This window comes from Ammodytes marinus (assembly GCF_949987685.1).
Source record: "Ammodytes marinus genome assembly, chromosome: 12".
Lineage (NCBI taxonomy): Eukaryota > Metazoa > Chordata > Actinopteri > Uranoscopiformes > Ammodytidae > Ammodytes > Ammodytes marinus.
The window spans coordinates 24,545,877-24,572,982 of NC_137216.1; the positions used below are offsets into that span (position 1 = coordinate 24,545,877).

General features: G+C 40.6%; 2 protein-coding genes across 2 annotated transcripts in view; one reads left to right on the forward strand and one right to left on the reverse strand.

The window, feature by feature from the left end:
* Positions 1–11,774, forward strand: part of LOC307258939 (radixin) — a 35,289-nt gene extending 23,515 nt beyond the window's left edge. The window contains exons 4-15 of the mRNA XM_080038625.1: positions 1,444–1,539; positions 1,907–2,029; positions 2,656–2,807; positions 3,244–3,327; positions 3,533–3,679; positions 4,077–4,173; positions 4,269–4,432; positions 5,237–5,367; positions 6,007–6,167; positions 6,761–6,853; positions 7,529–7,735; positions 10,739–11,774. Coding sequence (XP_079894751.1) covers positions 1,444–1,539; positions 1,907–2,029; positions 2,656–2,807; positions 3,244–3,327; positions 3,533–3,679; positions 4,077–4,173; positions 4,269–4,432; positions 5,237–5,367; positions 6,007–6,167; positions 6,761–6,853; positions 7,529–7,735; positions 10,739–10,903 — 1,620 coding nt within the window. The 3' untranslated portion in view covers positions 10,904–11,774. The remainder of the gene's footprint in view (positions 1–1,443; positions 1,540–1,906; positions 2,030–2,655; positions 2,808–3,243; positions 3,328–3,532; positions 3,680–4,076; positions 4,174–4,268; positions 4,433–5,236; positions 5,368–6,006; positions 6,168–6,760; positions 6,854–7,528; positions 7,736–10,738) is intronic.
* A 5,669-nt stretch (positions 11,775–17,443) lies between these two features.
* Positions 17,444–22,460, reverse strand: LOC307258954 (putative ribonuclease ZC3H12C; the record flags this gene model as incomplete). Its single annotated transcript, XM_080038646.1, has 5 exons — positions 17,444–18,954; positions 19,157–19,263; positions 20,266–20,500; positions 20,594–20,733; positions 21,706–22,460. 5 exons carry the CDS (start codon positions 22,458–22,460, stop codon positions 17,444–17,446), a joined length of 2,748 nt encoding a protein of 915 aa, XP_079894772.1.
* Between the last annotated feature and the right edge of the window lie 4,646 nt (positions 22,461–27,106).

Genomic DNA, 27,106 nt, shown 5'->3' on the forward strand with positions numbered 1-27,106 from the left:
CTTATTATTCCTTTCCTCTCTCATCCCAGCGTTCCATTTATCTACATATAGAGACATTCACTTCTAAATCTGCATGTTGAGCTCTCAGCATCCGCATAGCTGTCTCTGCATATCGCATTCTTAGCCCCACTGGAAATGCTGCGTGTGTGTGTGTGTGTGTGTGTGTGTGTGTGTGTGTGTGTGTGTGTGTGTGTGTGTGTGTGTGTGTGTGTGTGTGTGTGTGTGTGTGTGTGTGTGTGTGTATGTGTGTGTGTGTGTGTGTGTGTGTGTGTGTGTGTTAGAGCTGCAACTAACGATTATTTTGATAATCGATTAATCTATCGATTATTTTCTCGATTAATTGATTATTAATCGATTAGTGTTTTGGCCCGTAAAATGTCAGAAAATGGTGAAAAATGTTGATCAATTTTCCAAAGCCCATGTTGAGGTCCTCAAATATAATGTTATGTCCAAAACACAAAGACATTTCAGTCTACTGTCATAATAGGATTAAAGAAACCAGAAAATATTCACATTTGAGAAGCTGAAATCAGAGAATGTGTTGGTTGTAGTCATCATTGCAGCAAGGTGCTTTTTGGATGGTTATTTCATTTTGCTCTAGCATTTATTTATTTTGCCTGTGATAACTACACATACAGTAGGTGTTTAAATGTGAGTATGTGAGAGTGTCTCTCTGTTTAGCTGAGTGTGAGAGAGTTAATTATATGGCAGTGAGTGCTGTCGTATCGACTGTGTAAATCATATTAAGGTCTGTGTAAGCTTCCGCATGTTCCCTCAGGGACACCTTCTCTCACTTTCACTTTCTCTCTCTCTCTCTCTCTCTCTCTCTCTCTCTCTCTCTCTCTCTCTCTCTCTTTGAAAATGGTACATCAGTTTCAAAATGACAAGTGAAAATCAAAAGAGGATGAAAGCTGGGTGAGCAGAGTAAGTGCGCTACCTTGCAGTCGTAGAGCACTTTTCCAAGACGATGGGATCTCGTGTAGTAGTTTGTGTGTGTGAATTTTTTATGACAACATCAATATTACATAGTTATCTAAATTGAAACACACACTATCTATGGGTACAAGCATGTGGGAAACCGTGTCCTTATAGTCATGTGTACATTTGGGGCTAAGCTTCCCCAATAAAAAAAGGGTAAATGCTAATGCAAAAGCATACTTATAATATACAGCACGGGAAAAAATGAAGAGATTGCTCCAAATGTTTCTTAAATCGGCATCATTTTAAATTAAAAATAATAATGAAAAGCACTTCTATGTAGCACTTATTTGTTGCATTTTGTGGGCAAAGCTAATGTACTTACAGTGCATGCTTATTGCTATTCTAGGTATGTACCCTCATGGCCGGATGCACTAAAAAGCCACTAAAAAAAGATGTCGGGGAAATTTCAATTATATCCTGTAAAACTGATTCAAACCAAAAGCATGATGTGTGTGGTTTCAGGTGGTGAAGACGGTGGGTCTGAGGGAGGTGTGGTTCTTCGGCCTGCAGTACACAGACAGTAAAGGCTACGTCACGTGGCTCAAACTCAACAAGAAGGTAAGACACCCTGGACACAACTACACATAACGTGTAAAATTATTCCCACAGCTTGGTAAAACATGCTAATATTAAAAGTCTGTAAACAATCTTCTTTTGAAGGTTAAGATGTCACCATGATGGAAATCCTCGTAACTTAACTTTTGTGTATACTATTACTGTAATACTCCGTTTAGTTAATTTTTTCAACCAAAGTATACCTGAAACCAGCGTCAATACTTTTTCATACGTCTACATACTGTAAAAGACAAGTGAAGGCAGCAGTGGGTGAGAGATTTAATATGTTGTGTGTGTGTGTGTGTGTGTGTGTGTGTGTGTGTGTGTGTGTGTGTGTGTGTGTGTGTGTGTGTGTGTGTTCTCTCTCCAGGTGACCCAGCAGGATGTGAAGAAGGAGAACCCTTTCCAGTTCAAGTTCAGAGCAAAGTTCTTCCCAGAAGATGTTTCTGAGGAACTCATCCAGGAGATCACACAGAAGCTCTTCTTCTTGCAGGTCGGCCTTGTGTACAGCTGATAAGAAAACTAACTGTGTCTGCCAAGGTATGCCGCTGGTGGTGGTGAGGTCAGCCAAAATGATACAAAATATTCTGAGAAATTGAAGCTGAGATTTACAGCTATTGTCACTTCGGTGTGAGAAGGATTTTGGACTCTCGCATGGTGAGAATTTGGCAACTCCCAAGTAGAAAAAAGCTAAATTGTGGCTTTTTATTAGATAACATATTGGCCTAATTTACCACATTTTAGACTCTGTTGTAATATGCAACTTTCTGCTTGCATTTCATTTACTTGAAAGGGTTTTGTGTGTGTGTTTTTTTATGAAAACAATTAGAAATCAGATGTCTATGAAAGAATAATCTTTAGTTTTTTATACTTTATTGTAGGAGTAAAAATAGGTTATTATATTACTGTTATTGTTCACATTTAGAAGATCCTACACATTTTCTTTTTTTGTGGTGCAAACAATTAAAAGAAAATAGAGAAAAAAAAAAAATTATAACTTTTTCTTCTCCTTAATCTTTATTTCTCTTTACAAAACAAAATCTTACATTTTTATTTTGTATTTTTTTCTCTTTTTTCTTTTAATTGTTTGAAAGAATAATCTTGGTCTCCTCCCTGCAGGTGAAGGAGGCTATCCTGAATGATGAGAACTACTGCCCCCCAGAGACGGCCGTGCTGGTGGCATCCTACGCTGTCCAGGCCAAGTACGGAGATTACAACAAAGACATTCACAAACCGGGCTACCTGGCCTCCGACCGGCTACTGCCACAAAGGTACAATATACATATAAGCTCTTATACTGTTCTATACATATATGCACGTAGGATATGTTCTGGCTAAAAGTTGAAAAACCGCATTAGTTCACAGCTTGCGTCTCATTCACCTCTTCACTTATAAACACACACACTTGCTGCGATGCAAAGCATTTGAGCGTCTTTCAGAAGTACACTTTTGACATATGGACAGAAAAAACTGCCAAACCTGCCATTAATGGACAACAAGCTTTACCTTTTTAGCTTCAGCTCCCATCTGCAATGACAATTATTTTGATGTATCATAGATGACCGTTCTAATTTTAAGGTGATAGACATGGCCTCATTTTAAAATCGAGAACATACTCTAGTATCTTAGTATTTACTATATTTATGCACATATTTGTTCTGGTTTTTAAAAAAAAATTGTATGTGTGTGTGCATTTGTGCCCTGTAGAGTTCTAGAGCAACACAAGCTGACAAAGGAACAATGGGAGGACAGAATACAGACCTGGCATGAGGAACACAGAAGCATGCTAAGGTAAATGTTTACTGTAAGCATCATGATTCATGAAGACATTTACAATTAAATGCCCATGTGCGTCTGTGTGTTTAACATTGAGTGTGTGTGTGTGTGTGTGTGTGTGTGTGTGTGTGTGTGTGTGTGTGTGTGTGTGTGTGTGTGTGTGTGTGCGTGTGCGTGTGTGTGTGTGTGCGCGCGTGCGTGTGCATGTGTGTGTGTTCAGGGAGGATGCGATGATGGAGTATTTGAAGATAGCTCAGGACCTGGAGATGTACGGTGTGAATTATTTTGAAATTAAAAACAAGAAAGGCACAGAGCTGTGGCTGGGGGTTGACGCCCTTGGACTCAACATCTACGAGCACGAAGACAAGTGAGCGAGTCACACACACACACACACACACACACACACACACACACACACACACACACACACACACACACACACACACACACACACACACACACACACACACACACACACACAACATTCTCATTCCCTCAATGACCTTAGATCATTAGACCATTAGTTTGAAAACAGCGCCCTCTATTGGTGATAAACAGCACAACTGATGAACAACCTGAACCCAATTATTCACACCCAACATTTCATTAATGATTTTTAATTGGGCTCATAAACTGTCAGTGAAAGTATTATAGAAGTAAATCATGTGTCTATCTTTTTGTAAAAATGTATTATTATTATTATTTTTCATCTATTGATCTACCTTTTAAAAAACTTATTGAAAATCTTGTCCCTGCTCCTTCAGGTTGTCACCAAAGATCGGCTTCCCCTGGAGTGAGATCAGAAACATTTCCTTCAACGACAAGAAGTTTGTCATCAAGCCCATCGACAAGAAAGCTCCAGTGAGTTGTTGGGACATTGTGTCATTAAATGCATTTTCTTTTACAGTAAACGTATATTTTAAAAGCGCCATGTCCGTCCTGTGTGTCTCCTCTAGGACTTTGTGTTCTACGCCCCTCGGTTGCGGATCAACAAGCGTATCCTGGCGTTGTGTATGGGGAACCATGAGCTGTACATGAGGAGGAGGAAGCCTGACACCATCGAGGTGCAGCAGATGAAGGCTCAGGCCAGAGAGGAGAAGCACCACAAACAGATGGAGAGGTACAGTACCATGCTTTCAATAATTTTTCTGACTAGAAATTATGCTTTTCTTGTCTTTCCAATATTCCAACTAGCACAGATACCATTGTATGTAAAAGTTTTGTCATGAAAGCACACATGCATTGCATACATATTCAAGTAGTTTTTTTATCATGATGTGTATGTAAATACAATAATACATTTTGCGGGATATAAAAATGATGTTTTACTGCTTATGCTATTTAAACTTCTTGTTGTTGTGGTGTTTTGCTCCCTGAGTAACTAACAGTGAATGGATGAATCATAGATCAGGTCGCAGTTCTATTCTCCCTGTGATTCATACTGCTCAGGGGTGTTTTGAATGAACAAATATTAACTGATGTTTAAAAGTGGAAATGCATTGATAAAGCTTTGTGAGCTGTAGGGGGCAGTGCTGCAATGGGAAAATATCCTGTTCCCCATATTGCATAGCTAAATGCTGTAAGTGCAGGAGCCTCTGTTTCAGTAGAAAACAAACATATTGGCACATTGGCAGGTGCCCACAATATATCTGAAATTATGTAAAAAAACAAATGTTATAAAACGATTTCCTTACAAATCAGTAGTTTTACATCCACACAAGATAAAAGGTTATAGTAAAAATCAGATGATGCAACAAAAAAAAACCTGCTAACAAGGAAGGCATCAGTAAAAAGTCTTGATATCGGATTCAGTACACACTTTCAATCATTTCTTTGAATTCTATTTTTTAAGTTGAATATAAATAAATCAACTTATAAATCATTGACTGGGTATTTTGGTTGCTGTCTGTGTTGTTTTCGATAGAGCGCAGCTGGAGAACGAAAAGAAGAAGCGTGAGCATGCGGAGAAAGAGAAGGAACGGATAGAACGAGAGAAAGACGAGCTGATGGAGAGGCTGAGGCAGATTGAAGAGCAGACGCACAGAGCTCAGAAAGGTTAATTGTTTATAGTTCACTATTATGCATAATAATCAGTCCTAAATGTCATGTCAGAAAATCCTCTGGCGCTATTGTTAAATAAGGATACATAATGCAAAGAACGGAGACATTCCTCGCATCAACAAGCTGCTGCTAGGTCACTGAAACACATTGAAATAACTCAATTACCTCCAAGAATGTGTTTCATTTATCTCAAAATAAATAGAACAATTTAATGACACTGTTAAATAATTTAAATGTGCAAGAAAATGTAGTTGCAGGTTAGATAAACTCACTTGAAAACATTGGACTCTTACTTGTTTAAGTTGTACTGCAGCAACAGTGGGTCAGCAATGGGGCTTCCTGTGACTTGTTTAAATATCACATGAGGAAACTAAAAACTACTGTATAATTCTATATATGTGAATGAATTTAATCATTGAGGCTATAGAGGGTTCATACCCTTTTGCAGCTTTTTTTCTTTTGCCTTGATCCTGCACATTCAAGACAGTCTTTAACTTTTGGTGTATTTTGCACCTGTGTGTGTGTGTGTGTGTGTGTGTGTGTGTGTGTGTGCTTGCGTGTGTGCGTGCGTGCGTGCGTGTGTGTGTGTGTGTGTGTGTGTGTGTGTGTGTGTGTGTGTGTGTGTGTGTGCAGAGCTTGAGGAGCAGACCCGCAGGGCGCTGCAGCTTGAGCAGGAGAGGAAGAGAGCGAAGGAGGAGGCCGAGCGTCTGGAGAGAGAGAGACAGGTGGCAGAGGAGGCCAAGGCAGCGCTGGCTCAGCAGGCTGCAGACCAGATGAAGACACAGGAACAACTGGTACCTGCACTCACACATGTAGAACACATCACCGCTCCCAACTCCAACATCTATAGCATTAGTTCACTTTAGTGCTTTCGTCCAGGTGAAAATGATACAATTTGAACAGAGGTGGCAACTTTCAACATTTATCTTGCCGTATATATATATATTTGTCAATTTATTGAACATGTTAAAATAATACAAACATAAAGCAAAACTTTCAAGCAATTTCCCAATAAATAATGGGATCCTCTGCAACCCAACAAATAAGCAACTCAAATAATATCTTTCACATTCAAAAGGGGGAAGAAGAAGTTTAAAAAGTTTCTGGTCCGACCTCCTCTTTATTTTTATATATACTTCTTATTTCACATGTTTTATTCTTGTTCACATTTTCATTCTTTACCCTTTTAAAATAACCATCAGTGTTATAATCATTTGGTTAAGGGTTAGTTGATATTAATAAGTCATCCTTTATCGAGCAAAACCTCAAATATGAAAAATAGCTAATTCCATCTGTTTCATATTACTGTAAACTGCAAGCACCTTTGGTTTTCTGGACTGACTGTCGGGTTAGACACCGCACTGACACATGTTGTTATTTTGGACAGGCTGCTGAGTTAGCAGAGTTCACCGCCAAAATCGCTCTGCTTGAGGAGGCCAAGAGGAAAAAAGAAGATGAAGCAACAGAATGGCAACACAAAGTAATGTGGCCCCTTTAATGTGTGTGTGTGTGTGTTTGTGTGTGTGTGTTTGTGTGTGTGTGTGTGTGTGTGTGTGTGTGCGTGCGTGCGTGCGTGCGTGCGTGTGTGTGTGTGTGTGCGTGCGTGCGTGTGTGAGAGAGACAGACACACGTTATGTATGTTTGGGCTTATGTTGTCTGCTTTTATAATTGTTTTAATGAAATTGAAATTAAATTAAATTTTTTATATATCGAACAATTGAACATCTGTGTAAACATCTTTATCATGTGACCCCAGTTCAGCACAATGGATTCTATTGTGACTGTTTCAAATATATTTTCTCAGAAGCATTTGTGCATAAGTCTGGACATACATTTTTGAAAGATTATTTTTTGGCATTTTCAAGCTTTATTAGATAGTATAGAGTTGAAATGTGGAGACAGAGAGAGAGGGGGGATGTGGTTCGAACCCACGACCACTGCAACGAAGGCCGGAGCCAATATGGTATGCTCTTTACCCACTACACCACCAGAGTGACCCACGTCTGGACATGTATGCGCAATATGGAACTGCTTTAATTTTTTAAATATTTTTTCACAAGCATAGTATAAGGGAAATAAAAGGAAAAGGGGGGAAAAGATAGATAGAGAAAAGAAATGTATATACTGTATATATTGATTATGATATTCTTTCCAGGCCCTGTCAGCACAGGAGGACCTTGAGAAGACAAGGGAGGAGCTGAAGACAGCCATCACCTCTCCTCCGGCGCCAGAACATGATGAGCAGGATGAGAGCAGTGCAGAGGCCAGCGCAGAGCTGCTCAGTGAAGGAGTCAACCACCACACTGAAGAGGAACGCATCACAGAGGCTCAGAAGAACGAACGGGTCAAGAAACAGCTACAGGTACACAGCAAGAGTGGAGGATGAAGATGGATGGGAAGATGAACTTTAACATGATTCATTATCAAATTATACTGGATTACAAGTACTAAATATGAGTAGACATGAGTAGCCAGTCGATTTTTGGGCTATTTACATTGAATTCCATACATTTTCTGTAGGGTTAGGGTTGGGCTAGGGTTGCTATCTCCCACAAGGAAAGTCTGGCGCTCAGAAAACTTTCTCCACTTATTAACACCAGTCATGCAAATATACCCACCAAAGGATTTGATTCTCGGATGGAGAGAAATCAATTTTGAGAGGGCTTGCTGTGAAAAGCACCCCCTCTCAAAATTGATTTCTCTTCATCCGAGAATCAAATCCTTTGGTTGGTATATTTGCATGACTGGTGTTAATACATGGAGTGAGTTTTATGAGAGTCAGACTTTCCATGTAGGAGATAGCAACCCTAGCCCAACCCTAACCCTACAGAAAATTAATGGAATTCAATGCAAATAGCTGAAATATGGACTGGCTTGCTGTGAAAAGCACCCCCTCTCAACATTGATTTCTCTTCATCCGAGAATCAAATCCATTGGTGGGTATATTTGCATGACTGAGATGTTAAAAAGTGGAGTAAGTTTCATGCGCGTCAGACTTTCCATGTGGGAGATAGCAACCCTAGCCCAACCCTAATCCTACAGAAAATTTACTCCACCTATTAACATCAGGCCATTTTTGTTTTGGGCCATTTGCATTGAATTCCATTCATTTTCTGTAGGATTAGGGTTGGGCTAGGGTTGCTATCTCCCACATGGAAAGTCTGACGCTCATGAAATGTATTCCACTTATTAACATCAGTCATGCAAATGTACCCACCAAAGGATTTGATTCTCGGATGGAGAGAAATCAATTTTGAGAGGGGGTGCTTTTCACAGAAAGACAGTCGATTTTTGGGCTATTTACATTGAATTCCATTCATTTTCTGTAGTGTTAGGGTTGGGCTAGGGTTGCTATCTCCCACAAGGAAAGTCTGACCCTCATGAAACTTACTCCACTTTTATTAACATAAGTCATGCAAATGTACCCACCAAAGGATTTGATTCTCGGATGGAGAGAAATACATTTTGAGAGGGGGTGCTTTTAACAGCAAGCCAGTCCATTTTGGGGCTATTTACATTTAATTCCATTCATTTTCTGTAGGGTTAGGGTTGGGCTAGGGTTGCTATCTTCAGTAAACTGTGACAGTATATTCTAGTGGTGGGCCGATAACGGCGTTAACGGCTGCGTTAACGCCAAACTCTTATCGGGCGATAAAAAAAATATCGCCGTTAATCTCTTAATTCCACCTCCTGTTCGGCTCAGGGGAGATGCTGTTCGCCGTCGGGGTGAACCCCCTTCCGCACGTGAAGGCTCGCTTCACGTGCGGGAAAGCTATAGTGTGAGCGGCCACAGCTTGTATTTTGGTCATATCTAACACTGGACTGCAGGCCTATATAAAAGTGTTGTACCTTTGCTTTCTTTGGGTTAAAAAAAACTCCATCAACTCAGTATCCGTCTAGTCCAAAAAAACTCTGTCAGCTGCTGCTGCAGACGGTGTGCAGACGTGCTCGGAGAATCGGCATCGGCGCATCAACAGTCATTCAATGCAGCGGCAGTAATCATACAACCGAACGGTGTAGAAAGTCCCGTCAGTTAAAAATAGTGATCCAGATTTTAAATCCATGTTAAAATCGGAAGGATATAAAGCTAGTTAGCTTAAAAAAAGTAGCAAACATGTCAACTGTGATGTGTTCAGGCCGGCTCAGTAATATGATTGATGTGTTCAAATGCAACACAAAAAAAAAGAAATTTGAGATTTTGGCGAAACTTGTTTTCCCAGCAAGATAAAATAGATAGTAAAGATGGAATGGAATTATGACCTGTTTAATGTCCTATCTTGAGCTATGATCATATCAGCAATTAAAGCAATAATACAAGTTCTATTTCAACAAAATAATAGAAAATTATCAATTTTGATATCAATAAAGACTTGGATCGTTAAGGAGTCTTGAAAATGGTATCAATATCAATACAAATTAACCCTCCTGTCATCTGAGAGAAATTAAGATGATTTAATTTTTTTAACCGTTAGTATTTACCGGTTAAAAATATTATCGGTTGACTGGTTTACCATGGACATCCCTTATACTGTATAAATGTATATCATACATTGTATGTTTTTTTTTGTGTTATCCCAGTTAAGTTTATTATTAATTATTTATCATTTAATATTACTTTTAATAGTTCCGGGATGTTGGAGCAATAACCTGGTGTTTTGACACTTCAGTGTGCACTGTGAATTTGAAGTAATGTTCAGTTTTTGAATAAAGATGCAGCATTTACAAATGTTTATTTTTTTTATCCGATTCATCGATTAATCGAAAAAATAATCGACCGATTAATCGATTATTGAAATAATCGTTAGTTGCAGCCCTAAACAATTCATCGTTACCTCTTATGGCCTACAGTTCAAAGTTCATGTTTAACTGAATAAACAGTTTGTAAACACAAGTACATCTTGTTGAACATTATTTATTTTCATCACCAATTATCATAGTAGAACAGCTTCCTCAAGCAGTTTGTGATGCATGTTGGAAACAGGAGATGAGCCCCTGGTCTGATGCGCCACCTGGCTTGAGAAACACGTTCTCAAAGACTTACTTTGAGTCATTATTTAGGGAGCACACGCATATTATGAATGAATTCAAATGAGCCATTTTAATCTAGATTAATCTAGATTAATTTCAAAATTAATCTAGATTAATCTAGATTAAAAAAATTAATCTATGCCCACCTCTAGTATATTCCTATGTCTCATGAGACCCCTCTCTCTGTCTCTCTCTTTATGTCTCTCTGTCTCTGTCTCTGTCTCTCTCTCTCCCTCTCTCTCTCTGTCTCTCTCTCTCTCTCTCTCTCTCTCTCTCTCTCTCTCTCTCTCTCTCTCTCTCTGTCTGTCTTTCTCTCTCACTCTCTGTCTCTGTCCAGGCTCTGAGTTCGGAGTTGGCAGAGGCGCGCGATGAAACCAAGAAGACGCAGAACGACCTGCTTCACGCTGAGAACGTGCGGGCGGGCAGAGACAAGTACAAAACCCTGCGGCAGATCCGCCAGGGCAACACCAAGCAGCGCATCGATGAGTTTGAGTCCATGTGAGCCGCGGGAAAAGACATTTAAAAAGAAAAGAGACCGTTAGTCTCGTTGCCATGTCAACGCGTCAATTTCCTTGTAAAAACCCGCTGGCTGCCACCCAAGGAACTACTGCTTTTTTTTGTCCTACCCAGGAGAAAAAAGTCTGCTTATGGGCTTCGTAGCTTTCAGCCTCGCCAAAGCTGGGCCTATAGCAGCGGTTGGCCAATCACATTGCTCCCTTGCTTTTTAGAGCTCCTCCGCACACGTCTTTTAATCTTAATAGCAAGCAGCATATCCTGTCAAATACGGGCCTCCCTCCCTCTTCTACAACACTGACAGTTTTAAGGCTTGCATGTATGATAAATTAAAAAGCAGGAGCGTTTTAGACGAAGCGAGAGACTGGACAGAATTGGTTGATATCGTGCTTTGACTCAACAAAATGAAATGGCCATTTGTAGCTTGTTGATGTTGCCAGCACGCTCGTCCGTAAAGCTTTATTATCTGTACCTTTCTTTTACTTCTTTTGTTAATCAGTTGAACAATTTAAATAACTTGTTTAAAAAAAACAAAAAAAAGCCTTTTTTGTCTCATTTCCTTCCCTTGTAGTTGAACTTTTTGTAATTTTGTGTTGGGAATGTTATTCTGTCACGTTCATTGGTCTGTTAATATTGCACCAGCTAATTTATCCTCTTGACTAGACTGTCAGTTTGCAGTTGTTGCTTACTCTGGGAGTTGTGAGCAAACAGTTAGCCTATGCAAACTAGATTAGCTTATTTTACATTCTTACTATTCTATTCTCCATCCATTGAATCATTTGTTTAGATCTATATTTTGCCCCCACAATAAAGAATGAATTTATATTTCCAACTATGCAGCTGCAGTATGATCTTAAGAGTCCTGACTGAGGTCTGATCCAGTAAAGCTGGGTCTGCTGACTAAGGATGTTGGGTCTGATATACAGTATATATGTTCATACCTGACACACAATGTTGTTATAAAATTAAATGAAAGCCGATTTGCTGCTTAAAGCCAGTGTGTCATTAATTACTTTTCTGCTGGTTAATTGTCTGACTATGCACATTGGTCAGGCACACAGCAATATAACACTAAATGATTGCGAACCGTTGCTTTTGTTTTAAATAAATGCTTACTGACTTAACTCAATAATGCTACTGGCTACATCAGATGAATCCTAAAAAAAAAAAAAAAAAAAAAAATCTGTAAAGTTAATGTTTTGTTCATTCATAGAATATTATGTGATTGGGCAGAATGTTTAGCATTTAGAAATGTTCTTTTACTTGGGAAACAGACTTCTTTTGCTGCGTCATCGGTTGACAAAATGTTTTTGATCAAAAATAGGTCATTTGTAGCTTTCATCTGGAATTATTTCAGGAATGCTAGGGCAAAACATTTATGTGCAAAGGGAAGAAATATTTGTCTTTAGTTTCTTGGATTTATTTTATATTATATCCTATATTGAACCATACTATATCTATCTACATGAGGCTAAACTAGAGCTCCTTCCAGTAGTGCCAAAATACAGCCAACATAAACTTTGTCTTGTCAGTAGCTGAATGTCCTCAGCTCCCCTCTTAATTAAAAACAACACAAAACAGCCAATAAGGAAGCTCACAAGGGACACCAACACATGAAAGCTTGAGTAGGGCTTTTATTACTCACATTTACATCAAACACAGAAACAGTCAACATGTCTTTTGGCCACAGTTTTTCCCAGATTCTATCTATAGGTATAACAGGTTTGTTTTCGGTGCTTTCGTTTTGGGTTTTTTCACTGCCTAAAGCTCAATTCAGTTCCACGGTCCTGTAGCACAAGAGTCTGAAGAGACCCAATCCAAAAATGCATTTTTTTCATGAAGTAAAAAAAAGATTAACAAAACACAATTAGTGGGATTAAGGTAAATTAGTGTAAATGGAAAATCAAGTTTGTTTCCAAAAATAGATCATGTATTCATGCTGGGCACATCCCAATAAACCATTTCAAATTCAATATCAGCTTAATGCAATACCAATGTTTAGTATTGCACATTATGCAACAAAACTAAAGTAGAAATATTTGAATCACAATTTGACTGGGCTTTATGAATAAACCTTGTGAAACAGCACATCTAATTTTTATGACAGCTAGGCACCAATGTCTGGACAGTCTTTTGGATTGGAACTCTTTATCTACCAACAGGACACACGGTGAAACAGCACAGCAGCAATGGTCAAACTTTTAAATATCTTCCTTTTTATTTTGGTTTTTCTATAGCAGAAATGAAGCCGTATTAAAGCACAGTACAAGTAGAGGTGTGATAAACAGGGACATTGTTGATATCTTACATTTATTTCTCATTGGATCATTTTAGTTAAACGAGTAACAAATGACAAAAACACAATTTTATCCATCAGAACAAATCCCACACATAGATTCTGAGAGGAGCAAGCTTTTAAGCAACACACTTGCATGGCTGGAGGATGCAAGATGATACGGAATGGAACAAAGCCCCTTTTTACTTTGCTTGCTAACACTTGAGAGGGTTGATATGCAAACAATGTGTTGAGCCGCGTGTAAGCGGGTAACACTAGAACAATACACACCTCACACACACACTTCTGGTGCATATGTCATGACGGCTATAGCTTACATCTGTACAGCCAAATAATTTGCTGTGATGAAAAACATGGACTACAAAAACACTAATATTCCACTGAATAAACTGTGGTAGATATTTGCTTCAGCCTATTTAGTCTGAACACTGTCAAGTAACATTTGTGGAGCAATCCCAACACAGCATTTTGCACAGTTACATCCCCTTATTCGGCAACATGTAGTAATAGAAAAATAGCTCTTTAACAAATTCATGATCATAAAAAAATAGTATTTGTCCGTATACATTTAATAGGGTTTTTGAAAAATCCACAGGACACAACACCTTTTTAGAAGCCTGTTTCATTCAATTGTAGCAGACACTAGCATGCGGTGCCAGCCAGGCCAGCAGCGTGAGAGCATCTCAGTTATGACTCAGCCATCACATACATAGAGTGCCAGTGAAAAATAAATCAACTGACAGACTTTTAAGCCGTGTGATGGGAATCATTGAAGACTTGATCCTGAGATGTCACCTAACAGATTATAGCACAGCCCGCAGGAGAGAAAGCATTTCAAGTAAGAGGGCTTCAAGACTGACAAGAAAATGTTGTTGTTGCGGTTCTAAATTTCAGGGAAAGGCGTCACAAAATATTTGGAGTTTTCTTTTATCTCAAGCGCATTAAAAAAGCTCTTCTACTTTGCACTGCACTCACACGAACAGTCCATTAAAGTCTCACAATTACTCTTCTGAGGTGGAGCATAATGCTACATGAGTAATGAGAACACATTCATTGTAGTTGTAACACGTTGTACCATGTTCATTTTCAGTGTCATATTTGCTTTTCTCCATGGTTGGGCGGAGGTTTACCATGCTTTCAGTTCACTGACAATATAAACAATAACAATAAGTGTTTCCAAAAGTGCATCCAAGACTTTCTCTTTCCTGCACTTGGGAAAAAGGGACTAAAAAGCCCCCTTATATAAATAAAGGCAAAGTACCAAAATGACAAAGTTAGTCACAAATACTCAAAATATTCAACACGAAATATTTTTTGTTTAAATATTCTCATATAAAACAATGATATTATTAAAAAAAGTTAATATGATACAATTTGTATCAACAATGAGAGGTGTCAACTGGCTTCTAGGTTTTGTGCTGAGCAGGCAAGAGTTTCAGCTTTTGCAAAACAACAACATTTCCTCAGACATAAAAAATAATCCCAATGATGGAGAGAGTAATACAAATATTATTATTTCATATAAAAAATGCAGTTCAAAGTGCTTTACATTAGGAGAAGATGAATTTAAAACACAAAAAAGGGAAAGACAAGTAGTTAATTATAATAATGACTTTTGGTCGGACAAAACTAGCAATTTGAAAAAATCACCTTGGGCTCTACAAAAAGATTGATCTGTGTTTCTGTTATATGTTTTGTCAATTCAATTGATTTTTCAATTAAAATAAATATAGACCAATATATAAATGAAACTGTAATTGTTGGCTGCAGTCCTTATACAGAACAAAACTATTTGCGATCAGCAGTCATAATGACATATTGCTGTCCAAGTTGGGTAACAATTAAAGTATGTGTTGGCCATGAAGAATTCTTTCTTTGCTAAACCACTAGGTTTTAATTTAACCAATGAGATTATTAGTGCCTCTGAGAAAAGTTTGTATAACTAAATCTTACAGTATATCTGTATGTGTTCAACTTCCTAGTGTTGTAATATTAAAGGCCTACTTCACCGGTTGGAATATGAAGGTGTATTGACCTCGGAGATCCTATTTAGTATAAATGTGCAAAAAAAAAGAAATCGGATCATCTTAGCCTGAGAAAAGGCAGACAGAGTGTTTTATGGTCTCACTGTCTAACCCTACAGTTTCCTTCTTGTGACATCACAGTAAGGGTTAGGATTAACAGGACAGCTGGGCCAAGGGAAGACTAAGGGAAGACTGAGGGAAGAAAAACCTAATTCATTATATTATAATAGTTATTTTATAGTGATAGAACGCTGGTTCTGTATGGGTGAAGTATTCCTTTAAGTGTCTGGTAACATACTCCAAGTTTTTTTTCAAACTCTTGCCGCATTTTTGTCTTTTACTGCAAAGGTTTAGATCTCTGTGTACAGAACGGTACAAAGCATTTATACCCTGATTGAGGCGCTGAACCCCTCTAGTGGTGTCACCACTGACAAAGGCGACCCTGTGTCTTATGCACCACTAACATTCACACACATAACAAAGGTAATAAATTAACACATATCTTAAATAAAAATAAAAATAATACCAACAACCTTCATCCCATCTAAACCTTTCTGGTGAGCATGCTCTGCACAGCCACCTTGATATGAATTAGAATTTTGATAGAGGATGAAATAAAATGACTGAAGCTGAAGCATTAAGTTAGTTGTCAGGGCTATCCTACCAGAGGAAAAAAGCTCTTATTCAAAAGTAAAGAACAGCTTGGGGTTTTGAGTGGAGTTTTTGCTATTTTCCTTTATGGGTGCCGCCTGAGTTTCACTTCCTTGTGGGGGGAAATCCAAAAATGTCACCACAGGCACCTGTGTAACTAGATCAATATTTTTTGCTCACTTGAGCCTGTTATACGGTAGGAATGTATTTGCAATGGAGTAGTGAAATTGTAAGATTACGATATTCTTTTATATGCCCCATGACATTAGCCTGGTGCTACCAGACCATCGTACTTAATTTCATTTGTACAGAAGGTCTGGAACTGCTGTAATTGGCAAACATTCACTCACTTGGAGGTGGGTGTCTGTTTACCTGGCAATGGTAACTTGCTTGAGCCTAACCTTTAGTAATTTGGATGAGAAAGGTTGTAGGCGTCCATACTTTCCCGAGCAGATGCGCTGGAACACAGACAGGTAGGAACTCGGAACTACCAAGTCGGAAATTTCCGAGTTCCGAGTATAAAGGAACGCAGCATTCAACTGAAACTGGAGCGCGACTTCAACGTCATCGTTCTCCCACTAATACGCCCCATCCCCAGACTGACTACTGAAAGGAAAATTAAATTTGGGCGGAAGTAGGTGGGCGGGCGGAGCCAGGCTATTTGACATCTCAGTGACTGGAAAACAGAGCCATGTCACTCAAATGGAAAGAACAAATTTGGGCTACACTTATACCCTGATATGATTGCCCACCTCCCCCCAAAAAAACCAAAGCCAAGTTGAGGATGATACACAACAAGAATGAAAAAGTGCCAAAAACATCATCATTTAAAAATATGCAAATAACTTAAATTGTAACAAATAAATTAATTCGTAATAATAAAAACTGTCACCCTTGAAACACATTAAAGGCCTCCCTAAGCAGCTCAAACATGCACATTAAACCACACCATGTCCTGATCTTAAGTGCTGAAATAGCAAGCATATTTATAGAAAAATATGGCAATTTTCCTTTACAAAAACACCAATACTATTAATTAGAAACATCCCTGCAATGAAAATAAGCCATTCCATCAACAGCTTAAGGAGCTTTGTGTCTTGTGTTTTGGTTTGTGCATGTCCACACTGACTTTAAAGCTATAGTGCGTAACTTTTTCATATAAATGAATGTCGGTTACATTCAAGCCATCGCCAAACGCTTTGACCCAAAGTTGATTAAGCCTATCAGCTCCACAAAACTATCTCTGTATTTCTCAGTATGGCAACGTTAACAAACTGGTTTCACCACCCGACACTGTCGTAGGAGCTCAGACAAATCCCAAGAAGCGCCCAAGAAATGTTTCAGTTGTTGTCCCAGCTCCAGCGAAGTAAACACATTGATCACAGAAGGCTTACCTTAAGTAGATGCCCAGACATTATTGTTGTAATTCCTCAGAATTCCTCATGGGGGCAACATAAGTTACGCACTATAACTTTAATAATTAAGACGATTGCAAGGAATAAACTTGCAGAAGTGAGCCCAATTGAGATGAAGCTATTACTTCACCTTGTGGCTTAATTCAATAACCGAGCTGCGATTTCTCCATCAAAATCGCAGCTGCAAGTTCCTGAGCATCCACCACATGAGGGTTTCTGGTCATCACCATCCTCACTAAATCTGGAGGGAAGATGCGGCACAAGTTAACACACACCCTCTCCCTGAGGTCCTGGTATTGACCCAAGGCAGGGGGCTCCTGGTGCTGGGGCACTTGGGTCAGGTGGCTTTTGTTGCTAGTGATAGATGGTACGGACATCTGTGGGAGTGGTGGAAGACTTGAAGCTGAAAGGCCACGAGGTGATGAATGGGCTTGCCTCCCCCAAGGAGAGTGCCAAGCCTTTTCATTGATTTCTGGAAGACTCTGTAAGGCAAACCTATCGTAGCAAAGGTTAGGGGACTGCTGGTAATGGGGGTCCCAGTTTACCGGATGCTGCGGTTGTTGGTTTAGCCCAGAGTTATGTCTTCTGGAATGGATTGGTGACCCGTGGTACACTTGGGAGTCCCAGAGGCCGCCTTCCTGCCAAAGGGAGCCCATCGAGCCCATCATATTGCGGCTGAGTGGGGAGCTCTGAGAGAGGGAGTGAGCAGGGGATGTTTGGGTTGGACGATTGGGGAATTCCCCTTGGAAACTGCTCAACAAAGGATGCTGATGGTGGGACGGGATGTAAGCTGAAGGGGGCTTGAGGGGACTGCGAGATGTGTGAGAGAGAACAGGAGATGGAGAGTCTTCCATGCCAAAACCATGTTGTCTCCACAATGCTTGAGGAACAGGATAGCTATGAGGAGGGTGCTGGCCTAGTCCAGGAGGAGCACGGCTTACAGGGTGAGTGTACTGGCCAGAGCAGTGAGGATGGTGATGACGGTGGTGATGGTGACACTTGGGGCCGTCGTCTAACAAGGGGTCAGGGGAGAAAGAGTCCGAGCTGAGGCTGCCTTCACTGCTACAGTCTGACAGCAATGACGTTCGCAGATCGGCTGGCAAGAGGCATTCAGGACTCTGTGGCACTACCAGACTGAGGCTAGAGTAGGCCTTTACAAAAGAGCTGTAGCCCAGGTCTGGAGACTCGCATCTGTGGTAAGTTTCAGACTGGGTTGATCCTGAGGCTCCAGCAAACCTAGAAGTGCCTCCCCCAGGGTGCTCCCATCGGTCTAGGCTTCCGGAGGAAGGGGGGCCCCCTGGAGCAGGATACCCTAGAAAACTGCTACTACAGCTGCTACTGCTGCTGCTGTTGCTTCCCCTACGTCCATCCACTTTGGACTGAACCCGAAGCCTGTCCTCCATAAGTTCATTGAAGGAGAACCGAGGGCTTGGGTTGGGCTGTTTCTTCGGGGTGCCCCGACTTGGCTCAGCCATTCCTTCTGGTTGACCAGAACTTTGGCTTTTCACCATCAGGGCATCTTCCAGCAGGCCTCTGGAAGCCACTGATGACATTTTGGCACTAGCACGGAGCTCATCAGCCACGGAACGCTGGGGCTGGTTACCCCTCTCAGGGTGATAGAACTTGCACTTGTGGCCATATGTGCACTTTTTCCCTAAAATAAGAAAGAAAAACAAATCTCATTAATGTGCTGGAATGAAAATGCATTGTAAAATCTTAGTTAGCGGATAATATTTGTAAAAAAATTGTTTTAAATTATTTGTTAAAAAAATACAATTGCCGCACAGTTTTTTATTAAAGACTTATTGTGCTGTACTGACAAGATCAAGATTGCATGTAAGGTCATATATTTTTACCATAAGGACAAGGTTGCTTCCTGTGTTCAGGAACAACCGGCCTCTTCCTCAAGAAGTTCTCCAGACTGGGTCCATGGCGTCCAAGAGGGTCATCCGGTGGCATGAACCTAGATACACGATTAATAGATCAAAATTCTTATAAACCACACATTTAGGAAATAATGTTTTAAATCATTCTACACCGAGTATTCCACAACTCAATAGAGATATATCTAAAAGACATATCCTAAGTAAGCTTTATTTATACAGCGCCCTTCACAGACCAGGGTCACAAGGCGCTTCACAATACACATTTTATACATACACTCAAACACCGATGGCAGTAGCTGCCATGCAAGGTGCTGTCTGAACCATCGGGAGCAATTTGGGGTTCAGTGTCTTGCCCAGGGACACCTCGACATGTGGGTAGGCGGGGAATCGAACCTCCGACCCTGCACTCCAGAGGCAAACTCCCTACCCACTTCGCCACTGCCGCCCATTCTGCCGCCAATATCCTATTGTCATAACAGATCCATAACTAGTTTTTACTGTTCTTCTAATACAAGCAACGCCAGGAATCAGTTAGGTATTTGACACCTTTAACCAATCCCAATGACAATAGATCACTTAAGTATTACAAGACAAGCAAAAACTGAAACAATTGTATCTTTTCTTTATAGTGTATACTGGAGGAATTTACTCAGTGGCACAAAAGTAAAGAGAAGTATAAAGATCAAAAGAACAGCGATAAGGAAATGAAAATGTCTATAATGTAAATAGGAATCCCCAGACAATTTCCCTGCAAAACTGCATTTTGCAATTACTAGAGGCCTACAGGCTTGAAAGTTATATATTTTACATGTTGCAGACAATAAAAGTTATTTCTCCAATAATTTAAGCTTTTTTCCTTTCAATGGCTGATACAGTACATAGCTGCAAAGTCCCCTCTGTCCTTGGTCTATTGTGCATTTACCGGTACATAAAAAAAACAAATTATGTCATTATCTATTATTAACATATATTTCTAGAAAAAATGGAAGAGAACATTTAAATAAAGATTTTGTCATTTGTTTTTTGTAAAATAATTTCAAATGTTCTCTTTTCTAAACTCCATCACTAAGTTTACTTACTTATCGTTTACAAAGGAGTACATAAGTAGACGCTCATCGATGAATTTCTTCCACTCTGGCTTCTCATTGGCTAGGTCACGGTAGTTGTCGTTGGAAACAATGATTCCGTCTGACTCATAGGCCAGTTTGACGATGAAGCGGTCGTCATAGCAAACCACACGGCGTCCTTGCACACGGCGAGATGGAGTGAAGACAACGATTTTCTCTTTTTCTAGTCGACGTAGGATCTCTTGGTCTGAGGAAACAAGGGGGTATCCAGTTTTACAAATAAAAGAATAAGACCTTTTTTTTTTTAGATATTATCCAGGAAAACTATAGCGGCTTTTACCGGTGATGAGAGCATCAGGTCTAGACTGCTCCTTTCTCCAGGCAGGTACGAAAACAGTGATGTCACGGTGACCTCGCTCCAGAAACCAATCAACGGCCAACTGGATGCCATGACAGGAGAACACTTCCTTGTTTCCATGACTGCAAGAGCGGAAAGACATGTTAAAATCAATGATGCAAATGCAATAAAACCACGACCACAATCTTAAACACAGGATTGAAAGCCTGATACTACTCTTAAAGGAATACTTCACCCAAACGGAACCGGCGTTCTATCATTATAAAATCACTATTATAATATAATGAATCAGGTTTTTCTTCCCTCAGTCTTCCCGAAGTCTTCCCTTGGCCCAGCTGTCCTGTTAATCCTAACCCTTACTGTGATGTCACAAGAAGGAAACTGTAGGGTTAGACAGTGAGACCATAAAACACTCTTTCTGCCTTTTCTCAGGCTAGGATGATCCGATTAAATTTTTTTTTGCACATTTATACTAAATAGGATCTCCGAGTTCAATACACCTTCATATTCCAACTGGTGAAGTCGGCCTTTAAATAATTTCATTTGCATACATTGAAACAGATCCACCCACAGTAGGATAGTGTAGGCCAAGCGATGAGGCTTTAACTGGAACTCCAGCCTTTTTGTTTCCATGGTGTTTCCATGGTGTAAACACCTGTTAAGTGTGACTCGTACAATTAGAGGAAGTCTGAAACCCTTAAGTAATATACGTTGGAAACGTCTATATTCTTCCTATGCCGCCTAAAGCCCAGCCCACATGACCTATGGCAGGAGAAAGTTCATATTAAGACATGCATCTGAACATTAAGACATTGACTGGACTTTTTTTCTCTGTTTGAGATTGGTTTGATATCTCAAACTCTGCCTCTTTCTTGCTCAAAGCTAGATCGAAAGACCAAGAAGACCAAGAAAGCCAGTTGATAACGAGCATTGTGAGACAAGTTATTCAAGATAATCGATTCTTCACTTACAACCAAGTAACCCAAAGATCATAGCTCACTGTTGCCTTTGAACTTTCAGAAAAAAAATTGTTCCTGTAAATTGGTCATTGTAGTGAAAGCCAGCATAGCATAGCATTCCTTAGCATTCCTTACCTCATTGCTACGTTGCTCCCATCCACCACAATGGGCCGAAAGTTATCTTTGTCATCCAACAGCTGGGATGGACACAGAAGTCGACAGGGGTCCAGAGAGTTGCTGAAGGAGGAGGGGGACGAGGAGTAGGCCAGAGAGGAGGGGGCGTACTGGGAGACAGTGGAACCCCCTTGCTGCTCCATTTCTGTCTTGGTTCCCAGTTTGACCAGCTCACCCAGGATGTCATTGATGAGTGCATTTTGGCCTAGCTTCCTCAGTACCAGCAGCACCAGATCCTCGGAGTAGCCTAGCTTGAGGGCAAACTCCACCTTGTTGCGGTATACGGTGGTAGGGTCGCTTTGGGATGTTGTTTCTGGCTGTGGGAGGTTTCCAGGGGATCCACTTGGTGCCAGGTCCAGCCTGACTGTCTGACAGACTGAGGAGGAGTCTTGATGCTGGAAGGGATCTTGCAAAGGGTTCTGAGATTCAGAACCAGACCCATTCTGGAGCCGTTCATCATCACTGTCGAAGACGGCACTCTCCTCAGAGAGGTTACTGCAACTACTACTGTTGCTGTAGCTTGAATGAATACTGATACTGTTACTGCTGTTACTCGGGGCACCACCCCCGACCTTCAGGACCGCTATATTCCCAGCACCTGTCACAGTGCTCAGACCGGCCTGCCGCTCAGCACCTTCCACATGTAGGTAGTCCAGATCCAGCCTCAGACTGAGGATGTGGCACGTCCCATCCTCCAGATGGTCCTTCACGCCCATTAAGCTGTCTCATACATGCAGCTCCACGCCCTCCGTGACCTCCCGGGCACCTGACGGACCCCACCGTTACTGCTGATAGGGAACCACTCACTGACTGCTCCTGGGAGTCAAGCTTGAAGGAAACACAAGAATGGACTGGTTAGATTCCTGAGGACCGCATGAAGGTGGTAGCATGCAGACTGTTATGAGGTAACTTACTATGCAACCTTCAACTTTTTCATTGTTTTTCAACATTAATATGAGTCTAGAGACTCCCGAAGTATGAGAAAAAACAACCCAAGCTTTTTCTTCACCTCCAACTTTCTGAAAACCTGTGTTGAAAACCCCTGCTCAAATTTTATTCTCCCCCATATGATGTCACAAGGGGAGAAACCATGCGCCCTTATTACCAACCTAACTTAGCACCACCTCCACCTATGATAAGCAAACACCAGACACAGTGCTCAGGTCAAGTTTGACTTCCACTCACCCACATTCAAAAAACGCAGTGGCTGAAGGGATGAAGGGGCACTTGCATCTGTTAGACTTTACAAGAGAAAATCGTTACGTCTTTGAAAAAATAAATAAATGCAATCTGCTTAACTAGTTGAAAGGTCTGCTTACTCTGCTTCTTCTTGCCCTGTAATAACCAACAGAAAGGAAAAATAAGTTGAGCCCAGAGCAGCGTCACTTCCCTTGTCCTAAGATGCACTATGTTATGTCGGCAATTTAGCTCCACCTTCACAATTTCAGATTGAGTTCTCACCACATGATTGGCTAACTAATACTTAAGGGATCAAATGCAAATTCTCATAATGATGCCAAAGCTAATATTTAGTTTAGTTCCATGAAGCATTTCAGTAAATGCATTGAGCCGTGCTGTCAAAGATGCATCAATTAGACCAGAGGCAAACAGACACCTCCTGAGGCAAGAAAACAAGTCAAGGTGATGCCGAACCCCTTCACTGACATTTCCAATATGCAAATATGCAGGCTAGGCATTGTATAACACTGCTACAAATAATATTACCATCAATACAAGCCTTCATGTGACATGAAGATCTTGATTAAACCTTTCAATCATAAGTGATGTTTTAGGTTCTTTATTTCTTTATAAAAACTATAAATTGTAAATATGTAAATAAGTGACATAATTCCGATTTTCTATGCAATTTAAATGTTTGATCCGATGAGAATTACACAGCAACAGAAGCAAACGCTGCAAAGCTTTCATTACTGGCATGATACGATGATTACTATATATTAAAAGTGTTGTCTTTGTAGCTTGTGACAGCTTGAAACCCTAATCCACTCATGCATTCGTTGCTCAGTTCACATTTACGAACCTTTTGGTGCATTGGCTGCAGGCTAAGCTTACTTGTGACACCTTGGATTCAAACCATATGATAACATAAGTACATACATAATATTGTAAATAAGAAACTGTTCTTAATGTTCTATCTGGAAAAATTAAATACAATAAAAAAACGTATGGGCTTTTTAGGATTTACAAGCCCTTTATGAAGGATTCTCTGTTTCCTCTATAGTAGCAGAAAAAAAATAAAAATAAAAAAATAAAAATAATGGTCCTCAAACCCTTTTTTCTCCTAAATGTGACACATTGGCCCTGTGGGGGTCCACGGATCTGATGAAACAAAGGGGTATCTGTTGTGATGGGATATTTAATGCCTAGTGACCCCTTTAAAATAACAACATGTGTTCCTTTGCTCCCATATCTCCACTGCATCAAGCACACCCCTCAACACACACACACACACACACACACACACACACACACACACACACACACACACACACACACACACACACACACACACACACACACACACACAACACACACACTAGAACATACACTCATAACTGCACGATCACCATCCATTACAAAGGCTTCCTTTGGGTTTTTAATCCTGGGATCCAGTCCAGTCTTGTTTGTTTGATGCTTGATTTCTCATAAGTACATCAGGGCTTTAGGTGATAATTAAAGGTCATTATTCCAATTGCCTCTACTTGCCTTCTTGTTTAACACAGCAACTCATGACTGAAAGCAGGCCGTGCATAAAGGAATTGACAGTAATGCTCCACAAAATATATACCGTATCTGAATATCTGAATGTGTTAGTTATTACTGCAACAGCTTTATTTTGTGTCCTCCAGCCAATGGAACTTCTTAATCTTGATCTGTGATTTTCTGCCGTGGAAGCATCTCAGATTCAGAGTGACTGCTGTTTGGATAGTACAGCATCCTGCAGTCACACTAACTGAAACTTAACTTTTTAGTGTCTGAAAAGACAAAACAAGACAAAGCAAAAACTGCTGCAACATATAAATGAAACAATATCATATTTTCCTACATTTTTGTTTTAGTTTAGTTCTACAATTTTAGTTGTATTTAGGTAAGAGCAAGGGGAATCACAACAAAGGCAGGAAACAGAAAATCTCCAGGTAAAAAGATTTATGAAAGTTAAAGTTCGCTTACATCATCAGACCACCTTTTATAAAACTTGCAAACATTTGCAACATATAAGCTTCATGTCATATCAGTCAGAACAAAGCTGCAACAGCAAAAAAAAAGTGAGCTTGTGTTCCTCTTTTTTTCAACCCTTACATAGTCAAAAGTTCTTTACATATTTCAATTGAGTGCTCGTAAAATATTCTCTACTGGCATATTCAAAAGCATTCTTTGTAGCTTTAATTTAGAGACATTTGTAATGTGGAGTCTCTCCTTCTTCTTCTGAGGCTGAAGCACCGGAAGACAGGGGCCTCTTAAAGCCCCGACCCCAACGTCTAAGCTGCCACGCCACTGTTTGTCACCCTGAATGCCACAAGAGAGCCAGAATAATTTAGTCCAGCAACAACAAAGGAGGCACAAAAGGAAAGAGTGAGAGTGTGTTGCATGTGTGTGTGTGTGTGTGTGTGTGTGTGTGTGTGTGTGTGTGTGTGTCAGGGGGTGGGGGTGGGGGGAAGAAGTGTGTCTGGCTTGCCGTCCTTCAACAATGCAGCTGCCACCCAATCTGTCCTCCTGTGACGGGAGTATTGTTCTCTCGGCTGGAGCAGCGTGCACAGACGGAGGCTGGGTCTTTTTTTTTTTAAACCCGCTCACCCCAACACACACACACACATACACACACACACACACACACACACACACACACACACACACACACACACACACACACACACACACACACACACACACACACACACACACACACACACACACACACACACGATGCTTGGTAATGCATCAGTCACACAAGTTGCCAGACGAAATTTCTGACGAGTCAGCAGAAATATGACTGTGACAAAGCAAGTGTAAATGACCCAGTCAGAAGCAGTCTAGCACTGTATGTGTGATCACTTCGCTCTGAACAGCCAGTCTGGCTTACATTGTCCTGCTTTGACTACTGTGACTGAGTTTAGAAATAATGTCTAAAACTAATTGCTTCTGTAGAAAATTACAAAATGTGCAGTTAAAGTTTGGAGCGGAGATTGCGCCAAAGGGGTTTCATTGATGCCTTATGTTCATAGGGAACCTAAAGTAAGAACTTATTGTAATAACAATATTGCCTATGCTGATAACATATTCATTCTGAAATGTTTTATAACCACTCCTTGCAACTGAGAGGTCCATAAAAATTCAGAAATATCTTTCAGTGGTATATATAATGTTGAGATTTAGATATATGAAATTAGTAATGGTTTAGCCAAAATAAAAGTATACAAACGTCGAGGAAACCAATCAGTCTGTCCTGTTTAAAATTGTACTTGTGCTGTAGAGTAAACTTTTAGCACCAATTACAACTGCCATTCATATGTCTGTTTTTTCGAGGGGTATTTTTTTATGAATATATTAAGTAGATTCGGCATTCAACAAGATGTGAAAAGAATTTTGTGGAAAATAACACACACATTATTGAGTAAAGCAGGAGAATAAATATTCCTTTAGTTCCTTTGGTTGATCATTCCGAAAGTGAGAAATGCCAGGGAAAGAATAACTCATCTACCACATCATTTCTGTCTGTGTGTATGTGTTCGGTGGGAGGAAGGGGGCCTTCTATAGTGAGCAGATGCTGCAGCCTCCACCTCAGTGACCCAGCCTGCCTGCACTGCCTCTGTCTATCTCTGTCATGATCCAGGGTTAGCACCCTTGGGGGAATGTGTGTATGGAGGGATGAGCTCCCCCGAGGCCAGAACCTGACCGGTCCCTGAGGGCTGTCATTTGCCGGCTGAGCCCAGCAGTGAGCCGGTCTGCCACACCAGCGGCTGGCTAGGAGGGAGGGGGGACTTAGAGGGGTGCAGAGGGGTGGGGGTATATTTATATATGGGCAGAGGGGGCAACAGATGCCTGCTGAAGCCACAGGGGACCTCCCTGAAAGCATCTTCCTCCTCCTCCACAACCCTCCCCTATGCCGCTCCACTGCAACTGGTGGTGTCCAGATTCGTCCTCAGTGACACATATCACCACTGTCTGTCATGTGACCTTTTGGGGGGTAGGGGGTTGTGGGTATAGCACTCACTTTCACCTCTGAGATGTGCAGACTCTCAGTTGGCTATGTCTGGTGCTGCGTCGATGTTGGTAACTTAACCCAGTGGCAGACATGTCAAGGGGCAATCATATGAGGGGATACAGTGGTCAGAATCATTGA